Source organism: Electrona antarctica, assembly GCF_951216825.1.
Source record: "Electrona antarctica genome assembly, chromosome: 23".
NCBI classification, from domain to species: Eukaryota; Metazoa; Chordata; class Actinopteri; order Myctophiformes; family Myctophidae; genus Electrona; species Electrona antarctica.
In genome coordinates, this window is record NC_136804.1 from 29,922,207 (window position 1) to 29,939,699 (window position 17,493).

Consider the following 17,493-nt stretch of genomic DNA (forward strand, 5'->3'; position numbering starts at 1 on the left):
CCTCCTGATAGCGGTGTTGACCTTTGCCCTCCAGCTGGGCACAGTGGTCTACCTCCTGCTGAAGTGTTGGAGTTACGACAAACAAATGCAGCGAGACGCCACGGAGCTTTGCAAAGGTGAGGAACATTCACAGGATTTCTCCTGATTTTAGTCGAATTGTCTTAAATGGTCTTAGTTCGTCTTTGATTATTAGTGTATTTTAAGATATTTTTTTTGCGGCTTACGCCTTTTATTGTTTTTTTTTTTGAAGGGACAGACAGTAGGCTGACAGGAAACGGGAGAGAGATGGGGGAAGACATGCAGTAAAGGCCGTGTCGGGCTCGGGAGTCGACCCCGCGGCACACTGCGACTGGATTACCAGTCGGGTGCCCAGACGGTTACGCCACCGCCTGGGCATTAGTGTATTTAAATAAACTTTTTTGAACTTATTATGTGATCAGATTTGACTGAGCCTGTTTTCTCAACTCGCTGTTTTCTGCAAGACATTATTCTATAAGCCATATCTCCAAAACTGGTGGGTGAAACTGAACAACCAATATGTCAATTTGAAGCTATGATTCCCTGCTTTCATATGACATGAAAACCGAAAATTCAAAAAAATGGCAGTCCCTCAGTCAAATTTGGCCACATATGTTGTTTCTTTTTATGTCCGGGGGAACTCTCCGGCTTCAGATGGCTCAGAACTATATTTAGAGAGATGATATGTTATTGTATTAAACAATGTACTATATTAAAGCATGATGAACGTACTACATGCATAACTTTTGGTTTGGGTATAATAAAAATATATACATTGTGGCAAAGGAGGCTGAAAAACAGCCAAAAAGATCACGCATATCTAAAACCAATTTATAAGCTGGGTGCCGGATCAAAAAACAGTGATAGTTCAAGAATAAAAAAGGAATATAAAAAGAGTCTGCACACCAATTTCTGCTCCCAGACATATCTTTATTTACAGTGGTAACTTTTCCAGCCAAAGCTCTTCTTCAGACCTCCGTCAGACCGAAGGTCAGAATGTCTGAAGAAGATCTTCGGCTCGAAACGTTACCACTTTAAGTAAAACGATATGTCTGGGGGAGCAGAAATTGGTGTGCAGACTCTTTTTTATTCTTAACTCTTTGAGCGTTTCAAGGATTTCTATATAGTTTGTAGACTTCTCTATGGCAGAATGGCGTTTTTGAATGATTTATTGAAAATTCTCTGTTGTGAATGTGTGACAACGAAAGACCTTCAGAGAAAGCTTGACTTGTCTCCTTCCAGGAAAAAAATGAACTGAGTTGATAAAATGTTTAGTTTTTGTGTTGGAATCCATTTAAAAGAGCCTGCATTTACACTGGGTAGTGTTTCTAGGACAACAAAAAAAGTTATGCCCGGTTGAAGTTTTATTTTCTAAATAACTTTTTTTCTGCTGGGCGTAAATAGCCATGCAATATCTCATTTTAAAGGGTGAGTTGTCTAGTTCAATTAAAATAAAATAAAAAGTTTCTCACATGTACCACTGTAGATATTTTGCCATCTATAAATAGCATGGTCAGTCATGATCAATCTGACCTATCCAGCTAAAAGTCTCCATAGCTCTGAATTGGAACATCATATAAACTCAATTCTTTTTTGGGGTAAAATTAGACATTCTAACGCACATTTTGATATATACCATGTTTACATAGTCTTACCAGTACCTTGTCTATTCATGCATGTATCTCAAAAACCTGTTATGAAGAAACACAGTTTTGATAAAAACACATCCAAGGACATTGTTTTGATATGACTTGGTGCCCATGATATGTATCAAAATATAGACTTGAATGTATACTGTATTATAAAAAAGAAATTGAGTTATTACCATCTACCATTACAGAGTAAATCACAGTTGAAACTTGCTTAGTCATATACAATAAACCTCACAATAGTGAACAAAATAGTCATGACAGGTCTAACTCATTGTAAAAGCGTCTTTTATTTTTTACGACTACTAACATAATAAAATGATAAATATTACAGAAAATAAATAGGCCTACATACAAAACAGTTACTCCTCCCCTAGCTCTGATCCATAGCTCTAAATGCGCATTTAGAGCTATGGATCAGAGCTACTCCTCCCAAATGTCCCCAAACCCAGTCCTTGACGGTGTGTGTGTGTGTGAGTTAACCTGACTCCGCCAGATGGGGCAGCAGAGAGTACACTGTGTTCCCCCCTCCTGCTCCCATCTGGGAACTCTCAGGCAGACTTGATGCCCGGCCACAAAACGGCCTGGCCAATCAGCAGCAGCTTCTAGCAACTTCTAGCAGCAGCTTCTAGCTTCTAGCTGCTGCTGATTGGCCAGTCCGTTTTGTGAGCAACTTCTAGCAGCAGCTTCTAGCTGCTGCTGATTGGCCAGGCCGTTTTGTGGCCGGGCATCAAGTCTGCCTGAGAGTTCCCAGATGGGAGCAGGAGGGGGGAACCCAGTGTACTCTCTGCTGCCCCATCTGGCGGAGTCAGGTTATGTGTGAGTAGGCTAAATAAAAAAAAACACCCAAAAACTGCCCCCCCCTGAAATGAATTAATGAATGAATCCGGTTCAGTGTCGGAGAACGCCATCGCAGTCTTGACTCTTCATCCTCCTCCTCCTCCTCATCTGATGCCAGTTCTAAATATAGAAAAAGAGATAAACATTTTAGCTGTAGTCAGTGCACGCTACTATTACATGGCGTTTTACCCGGCTGCTGGCGATCAAATGATTTTATTGTGCAGTGTCTTTGTGGGCCGAGTCGTGGCATGAAAAATACAAATAGATGCTTGTATAAGTAGTATCACCATAAAATAATATGGCGACGTTAGAATGAAACACCAATGAGTGATCGCTAGTAATGTAGCTAGCTGCCCAGGGTATATCCAGCACCATTGCGTCGCAATCATCCAGCAACATTGGTACTGGCTATTGCCCGGGCTTGTGGCCCGGCCAATAGCCAGTACCATTTGTGCAGCGTTTGTTAGCAACTACTACTAGCCAACAGCCAGTGGAATGTGGTGACGCGATGGTGCTGGATCACCCGCGATCACTCATTGGTGGTGTCATTCTAACGTCGCCATATTATTTTATCGTGATACTAATTATACAAACATCTATTTGTATGCCACGATGCCACGATTCGGCCCACAAAGACACAGTACAATACATTCATTTGATCAGATGTTTTTGTTAGCTACGTCGATCACCTATAGTACCGACCCTTGTTATATATTCTCCGACTATGCCTGTCACGATGACTAAACCAGTTAGATCTATCCATATATGGTTCTACCACATCTATCTGATATCAGCACTAGGTCGGCTCGGGCCAAATATAGGGATCGTCTTACTAGACAGTAGACATGTCATATTAGGGCATTTTAGAATACAATAAAATTACCTTTTAGCGAAGGCATCAGCCTTGGTGGTAACTCCGGTGGGGAGAAGAAAAAACATTGCACACGTGTAATCCGCGAGGGTGGATGTTGCAGCCCGGCCAACGGTCTGGGACTGGAGAATGCCACTGGACACGGATGGATCATTTTTCAGATTGTTTTTTTTGCGGCGACTGCAAACCTGGCTGAAAAACTCTTCCTCCAGTGCCCACCTCGGAGGAGTCAACCAACCCCCCTGTTCACTGGGGGCTGGGCGTCAGTTTCCAATAGGAAAGCATACACGTGTGTCACGTGACACGGGAATTCTGGGAAATGTAGTTGTTATTTATGCTCAATACTCTATACAGAGGTGCGGACCGAATTAATTTATTGGTATTAATAAAAAAAGAGAACTACGGAAAATCACGTACAAGTCAGACAGAACTAATGCAAAACTCCACGTGTTTTCCAGTAGTAATCTGTCTAAGGGTTAAAAATATACAGTGCCCCATGGAGAAAGCTGAATGCATACCGTAGAAGTTTATTCTAAGCTCATGGTGCACACAGACTGCATATCGGCCTCCGACAGCCCTCTGCCTTCGTCAGTGTCCCCTCCCTGTCAGCTCACGATTCTCCCAAAGCCTTCCTCTCTCATCTCTGTCACAGTTATGTATCCCATGACAAAGAAGTCGTTACCCCCTAGCCATGGCAGACCAAACCTGTTGATGTTCCCTAAAAAAATAATGAATGCTCACACCCGGCCTGCCCATGGCCCGAGGCTATGCTGTACAAACGCAGTCAGCTCAGAGCTTACACCCAGCCTGCCCTGAAGCTATGCTGTACGCACGCAGTCAGAATCAGTAAAGTCTTACAGTTGAAAGCAGAACAAGCAGTATGGAAAGGCTTTCTTTTTTTAACATTTTGGACTAAATAGACAATTTTACATGGAGGTGCCCAGATGGCCAAGGTGCCCACGTGACCTGTTACCGTTCCGACACAAAACGGCAGTCTTTTAGGAAGGATCTCAGAGACTCCAGAGTCTGTGAGGGCGAGTCTCTCAGTCTACAATTAACCACATGAGCCCTATTGCATATGCATATGCTGCAAATCTATGTTTTAATAAAGACTGCTAATATGTGTTTTCAATCCATGTTGGCAGGCATGAAGCAAAACAAATTAATATTGCTACTTCTTCATTTGAGCTAATGCTTGGTGTTACCACTTCGTCTTTCAGTCCCTTCAGGCGTTCACCCGTACGACCTCACAGACAAACAACCACACCGTCTGCACTGGGACGAGGAGGCTGCGGCTGCGCAGTCTGTAACTCTGCAACCACCCCGTCTGCACTGGGACCAGGAGGCTGCGTCGTCTACCACTCTGCAATATTTGCAATCAATTTCTGGAGTATATAGTTGCTATAATAACAGGGAATACTGGGACCTTTTACAACGCTGACAGGATCCTGCTCCACTCCACCGGACAGTGACTTTATATTTGACATATTTGGCATAGTGTCCGGCGGACACTATGCCAAATATGTCAAATATAAAGTCTGAATTATGCAGCAGTGAGTGTTGTGTGCTGCTCGGCAGAAATGGTATATTCGTAGATGCGTAAACATAATTCCAAAATACTATTTTTATAGCGTGGCTCCCAGGCACCACTAAGTCTTGGGAACCAAACATTGCGTGTTGATAGTGTTTATAGCAACTTTTGATTTAGTTTTAGTCATAAGTCTTTTGAATACATTTTCATTTCGTTTTAGTCATGTTTTAGTCATCTGAAATGTTTTAGTGTTAGTCTATAGTGTTAGTCGACTAATACGATTTTAGTTTCCAAAATCTATAGTTGCATTTTGTCAACAAATATGTATTTTGGCGGGCCTTCATAATGCCCAATTTTACACTTGGTTGCATGCTGAAAATAGTGACTGACTTCACTGAGAAGCCATGCAGATATTACACCCTGTTTTTATACAGTTGGAGGCCATCAATATTGTCCTTTTCTTTTTGCTGAGGTTTGCGTGATCTGCGCAAAAGGACAGTTAACCCATTTTGGGCGGGAACCCCTTTTGGTGTTTTAAACTATGTTATAATTTAGCTATTGAAAAATAGCAGATCTACAAGCTCATAGCGCGCCACCGAGTAGCGCGCTATGAGCTTGTAGGTCTGCTATTTTTGAAAAATCGTGAAAATATTTATTTCAGAAAACTGGAGGATTTAGAAGGATTTTTTTAAATTTTGAGGTCAGGCCTAAATGGGTCAAATGATAAGGGACAATATCGGTGGCACCCAACTGTAGTGTGTCAATATACTGTACAGCAGTGGTTCTCAAAGTGGGGTCCGGGGACCCCCAGGGATCCTTCAGGGAGTTCCAGGGGGTCCCCAGCTAAATGATAGTTATGAACCAAATCTACCCTTATAGGTCTGTAACTCTGAGAGTGTACAGATGCATTTGTACACTCTCAGAGTTAAATTAACATTGATTTTACAGTATAAATTAGGGTCTCAGAGATAGAAATGCTATTAAATGGGGGTCCTAGCCTAATGCATGTCAAACTGTGGGTCCTTGAGCGGCGGTGGCTCAGGGGTAGAGTGGCTGGATGGTAACCGCAAGGTTGCCAGTTCGAACCCGGGCTCCCCCAGAGTTAGTGTCGAAGTGTCCTTGAGCTGACACAGAACCCCTAATTGCTCCTGATGTGCAGGTTGGTGCCTTGCATGGTTTCCACCACCATCGGTGTGTGAATGGGTGAAGGTAATGTACAATCTATATAAATGCACCATTTACCATTTTAAACGGGTTGAGAATCACTGCTAGAGCCGTAAAAATATTCTCTTATGGGGGTCCCTGGCATATCTTTTCAAATGGATGTCTGCAAGCTAATAAATGTCAATTTAGGGGTCCTTGATATGAAAAAGTTTGAGAACTACTGCTGCACAGCATCATGAAACAAAATGAATTTGTACAGCGTGCAAACAAACAACTGAATGAAAGTAAATGCAATGTTTTAAATCTTTCTGAGAAGTTACTACATACGTACGATACTGAATGGGCATCACAACATCCGAGTGCAATGTTTTGTTTGGTGGAGGAGGACTTAGGAAACAATATCAAACTTACCCCAGACAGCCATGAATACAGCGAAGAACACGGTAGCCCCGTTGTCAAACAAATGAGTGAGCTGAAAACAGAACAGAAACAAAGAATATATAGAAATGTATTAAACATGAAAGCTTCGACTTGTCTAGCTCCATTAGAATGCTACAAATCACACCTGTGTGAAGTGAGGGGTGCTCTTATCATCGAACATCATCATGATGTAGCATGTCGATTTGCTCAGACACATATGACGTATATTCTCCATTCATTGTCAATGGGAATTTAATGTTTGTGTAATAATATATAATCTACACTAATAGCTGAATATTCTATAGGAGGGGCTTGCGCCCCTCAAAAAACAACAATTGAAATGTTACAATTAAATCCTGTAAAACAAGGTCCATCATTCGTGGTGTGAGAAATCACAATAACCGTGTGATAATAGAACATTTATGTTAATAAAATACTTTAATCTAAGATCAGTCCAATACAATGCAAGGATTTCCTTACCAAGCCTTGGCTTACGCACTTGATATCAGATAACTTGGCAACTGTGTGTTTATAGGAAATTCCAATGGCTTTTTGAATGACGTAATGATCATAGTTGGCCAGCCGTTTCTGTGGGTAGTCTACATTTCTTTATTTAGTCCAAAACGCAGTACAAGGTCAAATAAATAAGGGAAAATATTACAGAATCAGCTACACGATCAGATAACACTGGACAAAACAGACACGCTCGTGCTTTTTCACAGGGTAGAATTGGAAAATGCACAAAGCAAACTGTCACTTAAGACAGGGGTTCTCAACGTTTTTGGCTGGGGACCCCTGGAAATGCTTTGGCCATGTCTCGCGACCCCTGACCCGCCCCCCTCCCCACCCCCAATACAAACTGACTTTAAAAATAGAGAAAATATATCATAAATGAATACTGAACAATTTACAATTTACAATTTAGGCATTTAGCAGACGCTCTTAATCCAGAGCGATTTACATTAGGCAGGAACAAAAGTATGGGAATACATCACATATATAAAATGCATTTATCAAGAAACATGCGTAAGCTAAGAACGTAACTAGAACATATCTATATAATGACACTATACATATTAACTATACATATGCTATACATATGTACTATGATGTGCTATGACTACATACAATGCAATTATTGTGCTGTCTACATGACATGCTATAAGTCTGTTTCAAATGCTATCTAAGTCTAAAAAGTGCTATCTAAGGGGGTAGGATAAGTGCTATGGGCCATGATGGAGTCTGAAAAGGTGGGTCTTCAGACTACGGCGGAAGATTGGGAGTGATGCTGCAGTTCTGATTGCAACGGGAAGTGCATTCCACAGTTTTGGGGCCAGAAGGGAGAAGAGTTTGGGACGTGTGGAGCGGATAATCATTAAGGAAAGTTTATGCATGTACTATGTGTACTATGTAAACTCTTCATTTCCATTTTCCAGCCATTCAGTTGCAAAATATATATATATATATTTTTGAAAATAATTTGGGGACCCCCCAAAATAATTTGGCGACCGAGGGGTCGCGACCCACGGGTTGAGAACCCTTGACTTAAGAGTTAACTGCTGCTCATGAAATCCTTTACATTTTTGTGGTTTTTGTGGTGTATTTGCAGTTATCTTTATTATAGCCCGACTGATGCTAGATTTTTCGATGCCGATCCTGATTTTGAAGAGTCTCTTAGCCCACACATGACTGATGTTTTGACCAAAATTTTGGTCAAAACATCTAACATCTAACCCTTCAAAAATGTGGGCCTATGATATGCCCAAGATATGGGATGCCAGGTTGAAAGTGGCTAAAATAGGGACACATGCAGAAGTTCATACAGATGTCGTCCAAAAAGTCAAATAATAATAATGTCAGCCAAAATGACAGTATATTGGCCGCCGGCCGGTCTCTAGTCTTTAAGATTACCTTGGCATAGATGCAGCTGTCCGACAGCCTCAGGTAGGGGCAGTATTCATCACAAATGGGACACATTATGATGTCTGTGGCTTGGCAGATTTCTTTACTGGGGAAACAGACAAAAAGCATCAACAACTTGATTGGAGCTGTGTTGTGACAAGCATGACCCATAAGTGTCTTTTTTCCTTGACATGAAACAGGCAACGATAATCAATCCATGTAACTGTGAGTGTGTAATCCAGTGCCAGATAACTCTCTCCGCGCTGCGGCCACGTTGGGTCGTGAACTCTGTCATTAGCGCACGGATCGCTCGTTTCACCTTTTGCCTGCATGTTAATGTTTAATCAATTAAAGTGACGTTACGTGACTCCTGCCCGAGGATTCATTGCAGGCCCTGCATGTGGCAGCTAGAGAACAACGGAACTGTGATCTCACGAGATTATACAGTTGGGTGCCACCGATATTGTCCCTTATCATTTGACCCATTTAGGCCTGACCTCAAAATTTTAAAAAATCCTTCTAAATCCTCCAGTTTTCTGAAATAAATATTTTCACGATTTTTCAAAAATAGCAGACCTACAAGCTCGTAGCGCGCCACTCGGTGGCGCGCTATGAGCTTGTAGATCTGCTATTTTTCAATAGCTAAATTATAACAATGTTTAAAACACCAAAAGGGGTTCCCGCCCAAAATGGATTAACTGTCCTTTTGCGCAGATCACGCAAACCTCAGCAAAAAGAAAAGGACAATATCGATGGCCTCCAACTGTAGCAACCCAGACCGCTGCTTTCGTATTGTTATTTTTCCCACAGTCAAATCACAATCGAAAGTCTGCGTATATTTTTTACAATGTGATTTAACATGTTCAAATTTGGAATATATCGTTGACGGCCCTAATGTATCTGAAGGTACTGTATTATGGGAATGCCATGCTGCGTGTCATAGGCTCAATATGTCAGTTTGTCACCTCCCCCTTTATATTCAATAGATCCCGTGAGATTTTGTTGCCAGATGTAATTTCCTGGGATCTAGTAGGACTATAGTAAATAATAAAGAAATAAATCACCATGTTATTTTGTACAAAAATACATATTTAGCCCCATGTTCCAATGCCCCCGCCACGCCACCCTGTCAAAAATAGCTAAAATCGCTAAAACGAAAGAAAGCAGCAAACACACTCATCTTTTACTTTCTCTAATAACAACCTAAAACATGAACCTTGGTTGAAAAAAACAAACAAGTTGTCCTTTAAGCATTTAAGCCCCATAGCCTATATTTTGTTGTACAACATAGCAAGAATCGCCACTATTTTTTCTTTTGTTTGTTTAAAAATGTTTTTAAAATGTTTTTGACACTTTTAATTGATTTTGCCCAACATACAGTATAGGACAGACAGTGGTTATAATGTGGTTAAGAGTGATAGTTTTAAGATGTTGTATAGATGTCAGCTCTTAACCCTTAGAAGAGCAAAGACGCCAATTGGCGTCTTCATCAGAATTCCGTAAATGAGCAATGACGCCAATTGGCGTCTTTCTCTTTTTTGATTAATCTAAACATATTAACACTCCCAACGCGGATCGCGTATCAATACGTTATCAATTAATCAAACGTCGGGTGCGGATCACGTATCAATACGTTTCAATCACTTTTTTATAGCATACTTTCATTCATCTTTTTACCCACCCGGACAATGAAGAACCATCGCCCTATCATTGCTGCTTAGTCCCGCTCACGTGATCAGAAAAAAAAACCAAAAAAAAAAAAAAAACCTCCCCTCCTGAAAACAGGAGGGCGGACCGCTTTACGTGTATAAACCAGTGTAGAATGGCTGCGCCCATGCCGATGTAGCCCGTGTATGAAAAGAATCAAATTTCACCTAACCTCGCCTCACCAGGCTTTCCTCCACCTATTGGCTTTTATACTCGATTCCCCCCTCCCCTCCTGTTTCTCCTGCAGGAGGAGAGGTCTACCGTTGGTGGATCACGTATCGCCATGCAGAGCCGTCATAATCGGAGATCGCTCAGACGTGTGATTGTAACGCTTTTTTATTCATTATAATTGTAGTGATAAGACCGCAATGAACGCGTCGGGGACGTAATCGACCCGGGTGTAATGTATAACGAACTTTTCCGCGACCTAAACCGTGGTGTTGTCATCTGTGGAAGTCATTTTTTCCTTCTCGTCGACATCACAGCCGGGTGACGCTTTTTTCCCCCTCCATCGCCCCCAAGCTGCATGCCCATAGCCTGGCTTGGCCAGCCTCATAGCGGGGATTCACTGAAGATTCTTCCCCGGAGGAAACATCAGTGAACCCTCGCTATGAGTCTGGCCGTGCCAGGCTAGCATGCCCAGGCATGTTCCCCTACACTAGCTTGAAAAACAAAATCAGCTGATGACAACGCGTCTCACCGTGTTATACTATAGTTCTGAACCGAACGGTGGAATGGGACTTTTTATAGCCGTACGGATCAAGACTTTTGCTGCCCAATGTGCCCATGACCCCCCCCCCAATGTTACTGCGATCAAAACAATGAAAGCAGTGAGATAGATTAGGCGAGGCGGCAATCATCATCAAAAAGAAAGCATAGTTATGAAGGTTTATAGTCAGACATTGACAGGCAGATATAACAATAAACACAATAAATATGCTATACATCCTATACATCGAATGAAAGCCCTGAATGTGTACTTTTACGAGGAAAAGAGATCCCATGTACAGTTTGTCATAAATTGGATACTGGGTGGATGCACATTGCGCCCACCAGATATAACTGCAGAGAAGACATGGACCCGAACTCAATATTCACAAAATAAGGCCTATAGCGACATATAAATACTATATACCGTATGAAACAGAAGACTCTCTGCTTTCATAAGGAAAAAAATTGTACTGTAATAATAAAAAAATCACACCCCTGTGAAGTGAGCAGTGCAACTCTACTTCTCTACTTATTCACTACAGCTCGCTATATACGGACTGAGGCAGAAAGTCATGTAAACCTTTTATTTACAGTTTGGTCTGTAAACTTCTACTGTAATAATAAAAATCACACCCCTGTGAAGTGAGCGTTGCAACTGTTCTGTACTTATTCACTACAGCTCGCTATATACGGACTGAGACAGAAAGTCATGTAAACCTTTTATTTACAGTTTGGTCTGTAAACTTCTACTGTAATAATAAAAATCACACCCCTGTGAAGTGAGCGGTGCAACTGTTCTCTACAGTTGCACCGCGCAACTATAAAGAACAGTTGCACCGCTCACTTCACAGGGGTGTGATTTTTATTATTACAGTAGAAGTTTACAGACCAAACTGTAAATAAAAGGTTTACATGACTTTCTGTCTCAGTCCGTATATAGCGAGCTGTAGTGAATAAGTACAGAACAGTTGCAACGCTCACTTCACAGGGGTGTGATTTTTATTATTACAGTAGAAGTTTACAGACCAAACTGTAAATAAAAGGTTTACATGACTTTCTGCCTCAGTCCGTATATAGCGAGCTGTAGTGAATAAGTAGAGAAGTAGAGTTGCACTGCTCACTTCACAGGGGTGTGATTTTTTTATTATTACAGTACAATTTTTTTCCTTATGAAAGCAGAGAGTCTTCTGTTTCATACGGTATATAGTATTTATATGTCGCTATAGGCCTTATTTTGTGAATATTGAGGAGTTCACGTCCATGTCTTCTCTGAAGTTATCTGGTGGGCACAAGCTGCATTCAATAACCAATTACTGTCTAACTGTAGATGGGATCAATGTTTACTGTTTTCCTCGTAAAAGTACACATTCAGGGCTTTCATTCGGTGTATAGGATGTATAGGATATTTATTGGGTTCAATTTTATATCTGCCTGTCAATGTCTCTGACTTTAAACCATCCATAACTCTGCTCGCTGTTCAAGATAACCACTTCCAGGCAAATGCAGGTGTTGCAAAAAGGTCAATATCTCCAGAATGGAACATGGTCAAATCAAAATGTATTTTTTTAATTGAAGTGGACAAGTTCAGCTTTCTTTTGATGTAGGCGTGTGATTCTCGCTATAAGAGAACATTTTACTGTGGGCCCCCGAACAAGGCCTTTGTGCAATGTTAAATGGCAGCAACATCCAAATAGGCCTGTTGAGATCTTCCAGCAATCAAAGTGTTAATATGCTCCGAAGCGCTGTTTAAATTCCTGAGCTTATATTCCAACTACATTACCCAGAAAACCCGTGTCACGTGACACACGTGTACGTGTTGCCATTGGAAGCTGGTCCCACCCCCTGTAAACAGTGGGGGCAGAGGGAGTCTTCATAGTTTTCATTGCTTTGCCTGTTTTGCCGTCTCGCCCGAGCGATTTTCTAGCAGAAAAAGTTTAAAGCAGTACTATTTATTTGAGCGAGTTTTGTGGTAGTAGTATTGATCCATACGCGTCCCAGTCGCCTTCTCCAGGCGGAGTAGCCCTGGTCCAGTGCTTACAGCGAGACTCGCTGCTCCCTCCCTCCTTTTTTCATTGTCTCCCCATCGTCGTCCGATGAGCTATACCGGGAAACCATTGAAGAAGACGATCAACCCGGAATGTTTTGAGGTAATCTTATTGTAGAAAATGCCCTTCTATAGTGATCAGAAATCATAAGATGATCGCTACAAATAGATGCTTGGATAATTACTACTACTAGTCAGATCATGACGCCAGAATGACTCACCACGATGGCCCCCAGCCATTAGCCAGCACCAAAGGTGCTGGCTAATGGTGTTGGTCGGTGCATTGGTGCTGGCTAATGGTTGGAGGGGGGGTTGGTGTCGATCGGTTGGTTGGTGCAGTACAAATGTATCGTAGCAGGCATGCACGCATGGCAGTACAAGTATTTTATATTGTAGCGTGCCTTATAGGCGATCTGATCTTTAGAGTAATGTTCGCTCCTTTTTATTTACTGTCTACAAAGACGGAGAACAAACATGCATCGTTTACTGAAGCAACGCGTGGTTGGTTATGATGACCTTGCTACAAGGATCGGCGGGGGGACGGGGAGTGAAGCTAACAGTAGCGTATTATATAAGATCTGTATGACGTTTCATTGACGTCTGAGCTTGCATGATAATTGCATTCATTGTATATTGTACACAATCATGATTGTACATTGTTTAGTGTGTCTCCGTGTGATTATGATGATGATGACGATGATGTCAGATAGCCTACGTCCCCCCCCCCCCCCCCAACTGGCTATTGGCCGGGCTGACTACAGCTAAATGTTTATTTTTATATATTTAGAACTGGCATCAGATGAGGAGGAGGAGGAGGAGGATGATGATGATGAAGACGAAGAGTCAAGACTACGATGGAGTTCTCCGACACTGAACCGGATGCATTCATTCATTTCAGTTGTTGTTTTTTTTAAATTTAGCCTACACACACACACACCGTCAAGAACAACTGGAATGCAGTGGTTTGGGGACACTGGGGAGTTTGGGGACAACTGTTTTGTATGTAGGCCTATTTATTTTCTGTAATATTTATTATAATTGTATTATGTTAGTCATAAAAAATAAAAGACAAGCTTTTACAATGAGTTAGACCTGTCATGGCTATTTTGTTCACTATTCTGAGGTTTATGGTTTGACTAAGCGAGTTTCAACTGTGATTTACTCTGTAACGGTAGATGGTAAGAACCCAATTTTTTTGTTATAATACAGTATACATTCAAGTCTATATTTTGATACATATCATGGGCACAAAGTCATATAAAAAACAATGTCCTTGGATGTGTTTTTTATCAAAACTGTTTCTTCACAACAGGTTTTTGAGATACATGCATGAATAGACAAGGTACTGGTAAGACTATGTAAACATGGTATATATCAAAATGTGCGTTAGAATGTCTAATTTTACCCCAAAAAAGAATTGAGTTTATATGATGTTCCATTTCAGAGCTAGGGGGACTTTTAGCTGGATAGGTCAGATTGATCATGACTGACCATGCTATTTATAGATGGCAAAATATCTACAGTGGTACATGTGAGAAACTTTTTATTTTATTTTAATTGAACTAGACAACTCACCCTTTAAAATGAGATATTGCATGGCTATGTACGCCCAGCAGAAAAAAAGTTATTTAGAAAATAAAACTTCAACCGGGCATAACTTTTTTTGTTGTCCTAGAAACACTACCCAGTGTAAATGCAGGCTCTTTTAAATGGCTTCCAACACACAAACTAAACATTTTATCAACTCAGTTCATTTTTTTCCTGGAAGCAGACAAGCCAAGCTTTCTCTGAAGGTCTTTCGTTGTCACACATTCACAGCAGAGAATTTTCAATAAATCATTCAAAAATGCCATTTTTCCATAGAGAAGTCTACAAACTGTATAGAAATCCTTGAAACTCTCAAAGAGTTAATGGATTAAGTAATAGTTCTAAGATGATGTAGACAGATGTGGGTCAAGCCTGGTGAGCATTACAACACGGCGGAGCTCTCTCCTCTCCCGTTACCTGACTTGGCAGTGTTCCAGCGTGAACACGCCGTAGAGGAACACCAGCAGGCCCACCAACGCTGCAGGGAACAGCATGCCAGTGTACCAGCCCAGCCAGGCGAAATACAGGCCGATCTTCTCCCCAAAGTACTTCCTAAGAGGAGCACATCAACTTCAAATCAGGAGATCCCCACTTTCACAGCTTTTGACCCATTTTGACCTGAGATCAGATTCTAAAAATGTCTTCTACATCCTGACAGTTTTCTGAATTCTTTTTCAGTTTCTATGTCGTTCTTCAATTTTTCAAAAATAGCAGACCTACAAGCTCGTAGCACGCCACTCGGTGGCGGCTATGAGCTTGTAGATCTGCTATTTTTCAATAGCTAAAGCATAACATAATGCTAAAACCAAAAGGGGTTCTCGCCCCAAAATGGGTTAAAGGACAATTGAAACAATGGTTAAAAAATAACCAGTCTTGTGAGTGTGACACTTAGTCCAAAATAGAGTAAACCTACCCTAATAATAGTTTCATATTTTCTTATTTTGTATTCTTACTAGTCTTATTACGTTTGAAATGTACTAGGTATTTGTATGCTATGTCCTGTATAAGTCCTGTTTGTATTGTTTGATGTTTGATGTCTGGGGACTGCAGATGGAAATTAGCATGTTTTGCTAAATCTGGTATATTTACACTGCATTTGTAATGTAATGTTCATCAATATACACTGTCCCGACTAAATAAACGAATACAGTAAAGTAAAGTAAAAGTAAAGTACATGCTTTCGTTCAACTGTTATTTAACACATTGGGCTCGTTATTGAAGGAGAGCCTCTGTGATTTTCGTCAATGTTTTTTTCCGATGCCGCAGTTATTATAACAAACAAACATTGTATTTGGGGAAAAAACATCGATCAAAACACTTTCCGCAGGATAGCACAAGCAAATGTTTGTGCTCTCTAGTCTACAGTATTTCTAATGGGCCCATAAGGGTCCATTTTGGTTTCCTTTTACACTCTCAAATTATTGTTAAACGTCTGCATTACTTAACTTACAAGATGTCAACGCAATTAGAGAATGTATATAGAATAATTGTTATTTCTGATCAAAGTTTGCCTGGTACCAACATCAATACAGCATGGACAACAAAATAGTCTTTAGTTTTGGGGTCTGAGAGGCTACATCTCATCAAATGCTGGTCTGTGGCTCAAATGCTGAATAAATAATGGACCTTGATATGAAAAGGGTTGAAAACCACTACTATAAAGCAGTGCTTCCCAAAGTGGGGTCCGGGGACCCCCAGCAGGGGTACTTGAGGGAGTTCCAGGGGGTCCACACCTAAATGATAGTTAGGAACCAAATGGACCCTTATGGGTCTGTAACTCAGAGAGTGTACGAATGGAACCAGATGGACCCATTTGGTTCCATTCGTACACTCTCAGAGTTAAATTAACATTGATTTTACGAAATTGGTGTCCCAGAGATTTTAAAAAAAAAATCAGTAAATGGGGGTCCGTAGCCTAATGCATGTCAAACTGTGGGTCCTTGAAATGAAAATGGTTGAGAGTCACTGCTAGAACCGCAATACAAATCTTCTCATAGGGGTCCCTGGCATATCTTTTCAAATGGGGGTCCGCAGGCTAATACATGTCAATTTAGGAGTCCTTGAAACATGAAAAAGGACTTGAAAACCAGTGCTCTAAAGTACCTGATTTGGTCCAGTGGCTGGTACTTGTACCACACCCCCCACCAGGCCCAGCACTCATAGAGCAGATGGCGCTGGTTGTCGGCTCCATGTGTCCGCACTGAGTTTTTGCTTCGGTGGCTCCCCTGTCCAAACGCACGCACGCACGCACGCACGCACACACCACACACACCACACACACACACACACACACACACACACACACACACACGATGTACCACAGATGGATATACAGTACAAACACACAGGATGAAAGAGGGAGGGATGGATTCATACGGACACACATACGTTAAAGGGCCACTTCACCCCTTTTGCAACCAGATCTTATTTTAATGATGTTTGGGAGACAAGAAACACTTTCCTGGGGTTTTCATGCAGGGTAATATGTGTTTTTAGATATTTTAGTACAGTATTTCAAAGTGTCCATGGGCTTCATGATGTCATGGACACTGGGCTCACTTATTTCCTGGACTACATGTTGTCTCAGTAAGACCATAGACATATATACATAGACGCCCCTTCCGGCTCTGAGGCGTGTGTCACCATTGAAGGCACAATTTTCCCGACATTCCTTGCAAAGCATTAGCGGAAGCAAAGCGGAAGCTTACAAGCTTCCGCGTGCGTAACATAAGTCCCGGAAAAGACGCGCTGTGATTGGCCAGTAGTCACTTGAGTGACAGCGAGAGACATGGAGGAGTCACGTGAGTGACGTCACTCGGCAGCGACGCAGTCGCCTTCAGCAAATGCCTTCAGCACTTCTAAATAAGAAAGCTGCGGAGAACTGTTGCTTTGTGTTCACTCTTTAATGTTTTCTGTTAGTAATCTAATCCCCCCTGGCTCTGATGTTGTATTGTTAATAACTTTGTTGTTTGTGTTTGTTTGTTTGTTTGTCTTGTTTTGTAATGTATATTGTCATGACTGTAATAAAGATTTGTTAAAAAAAAAAAAA

The 17,493-nt window shown here is 41.4% G+C and overlaps 1 protein-coding gene across 8 annotated transcripts in view; it reads right to left on the reverse strand.

The window, feature by feature from the left end:
- The window catches only part of LOC306916556 (anoctamin-4-like), a 124,075-nt gene that overhangs the window by 43,633 nt on the left and 62,949 nt on the right, over positions 1–17,493 (reverse strand). For all 8 annotated transcript variants that reach the window (XM_079494463.1, XM_079494465.1, XM_079494464.1 and 5 more), the window contains exons 12-15: positions 16,548–16,669; positions 14,862–14,996; positions 8,405–8,501; positions 6,485–6,545 (exon numbers count right to left, since the gene is read on the reverse strand). In XM_079494463.1, coding sequence (XP_079350589.1) covers positions 6,485–6,545; positions 8,405–8,501; positions 14,862–14,996; positions 16,548–16,669 — 415 coding nt within the window. The remainder of the gene's footprint in view (positions 1–6,484; positions 6,546–8,404; positions 8,502–14,861; positions 14,997–16,547; positions 16,670–17,493) is intronic.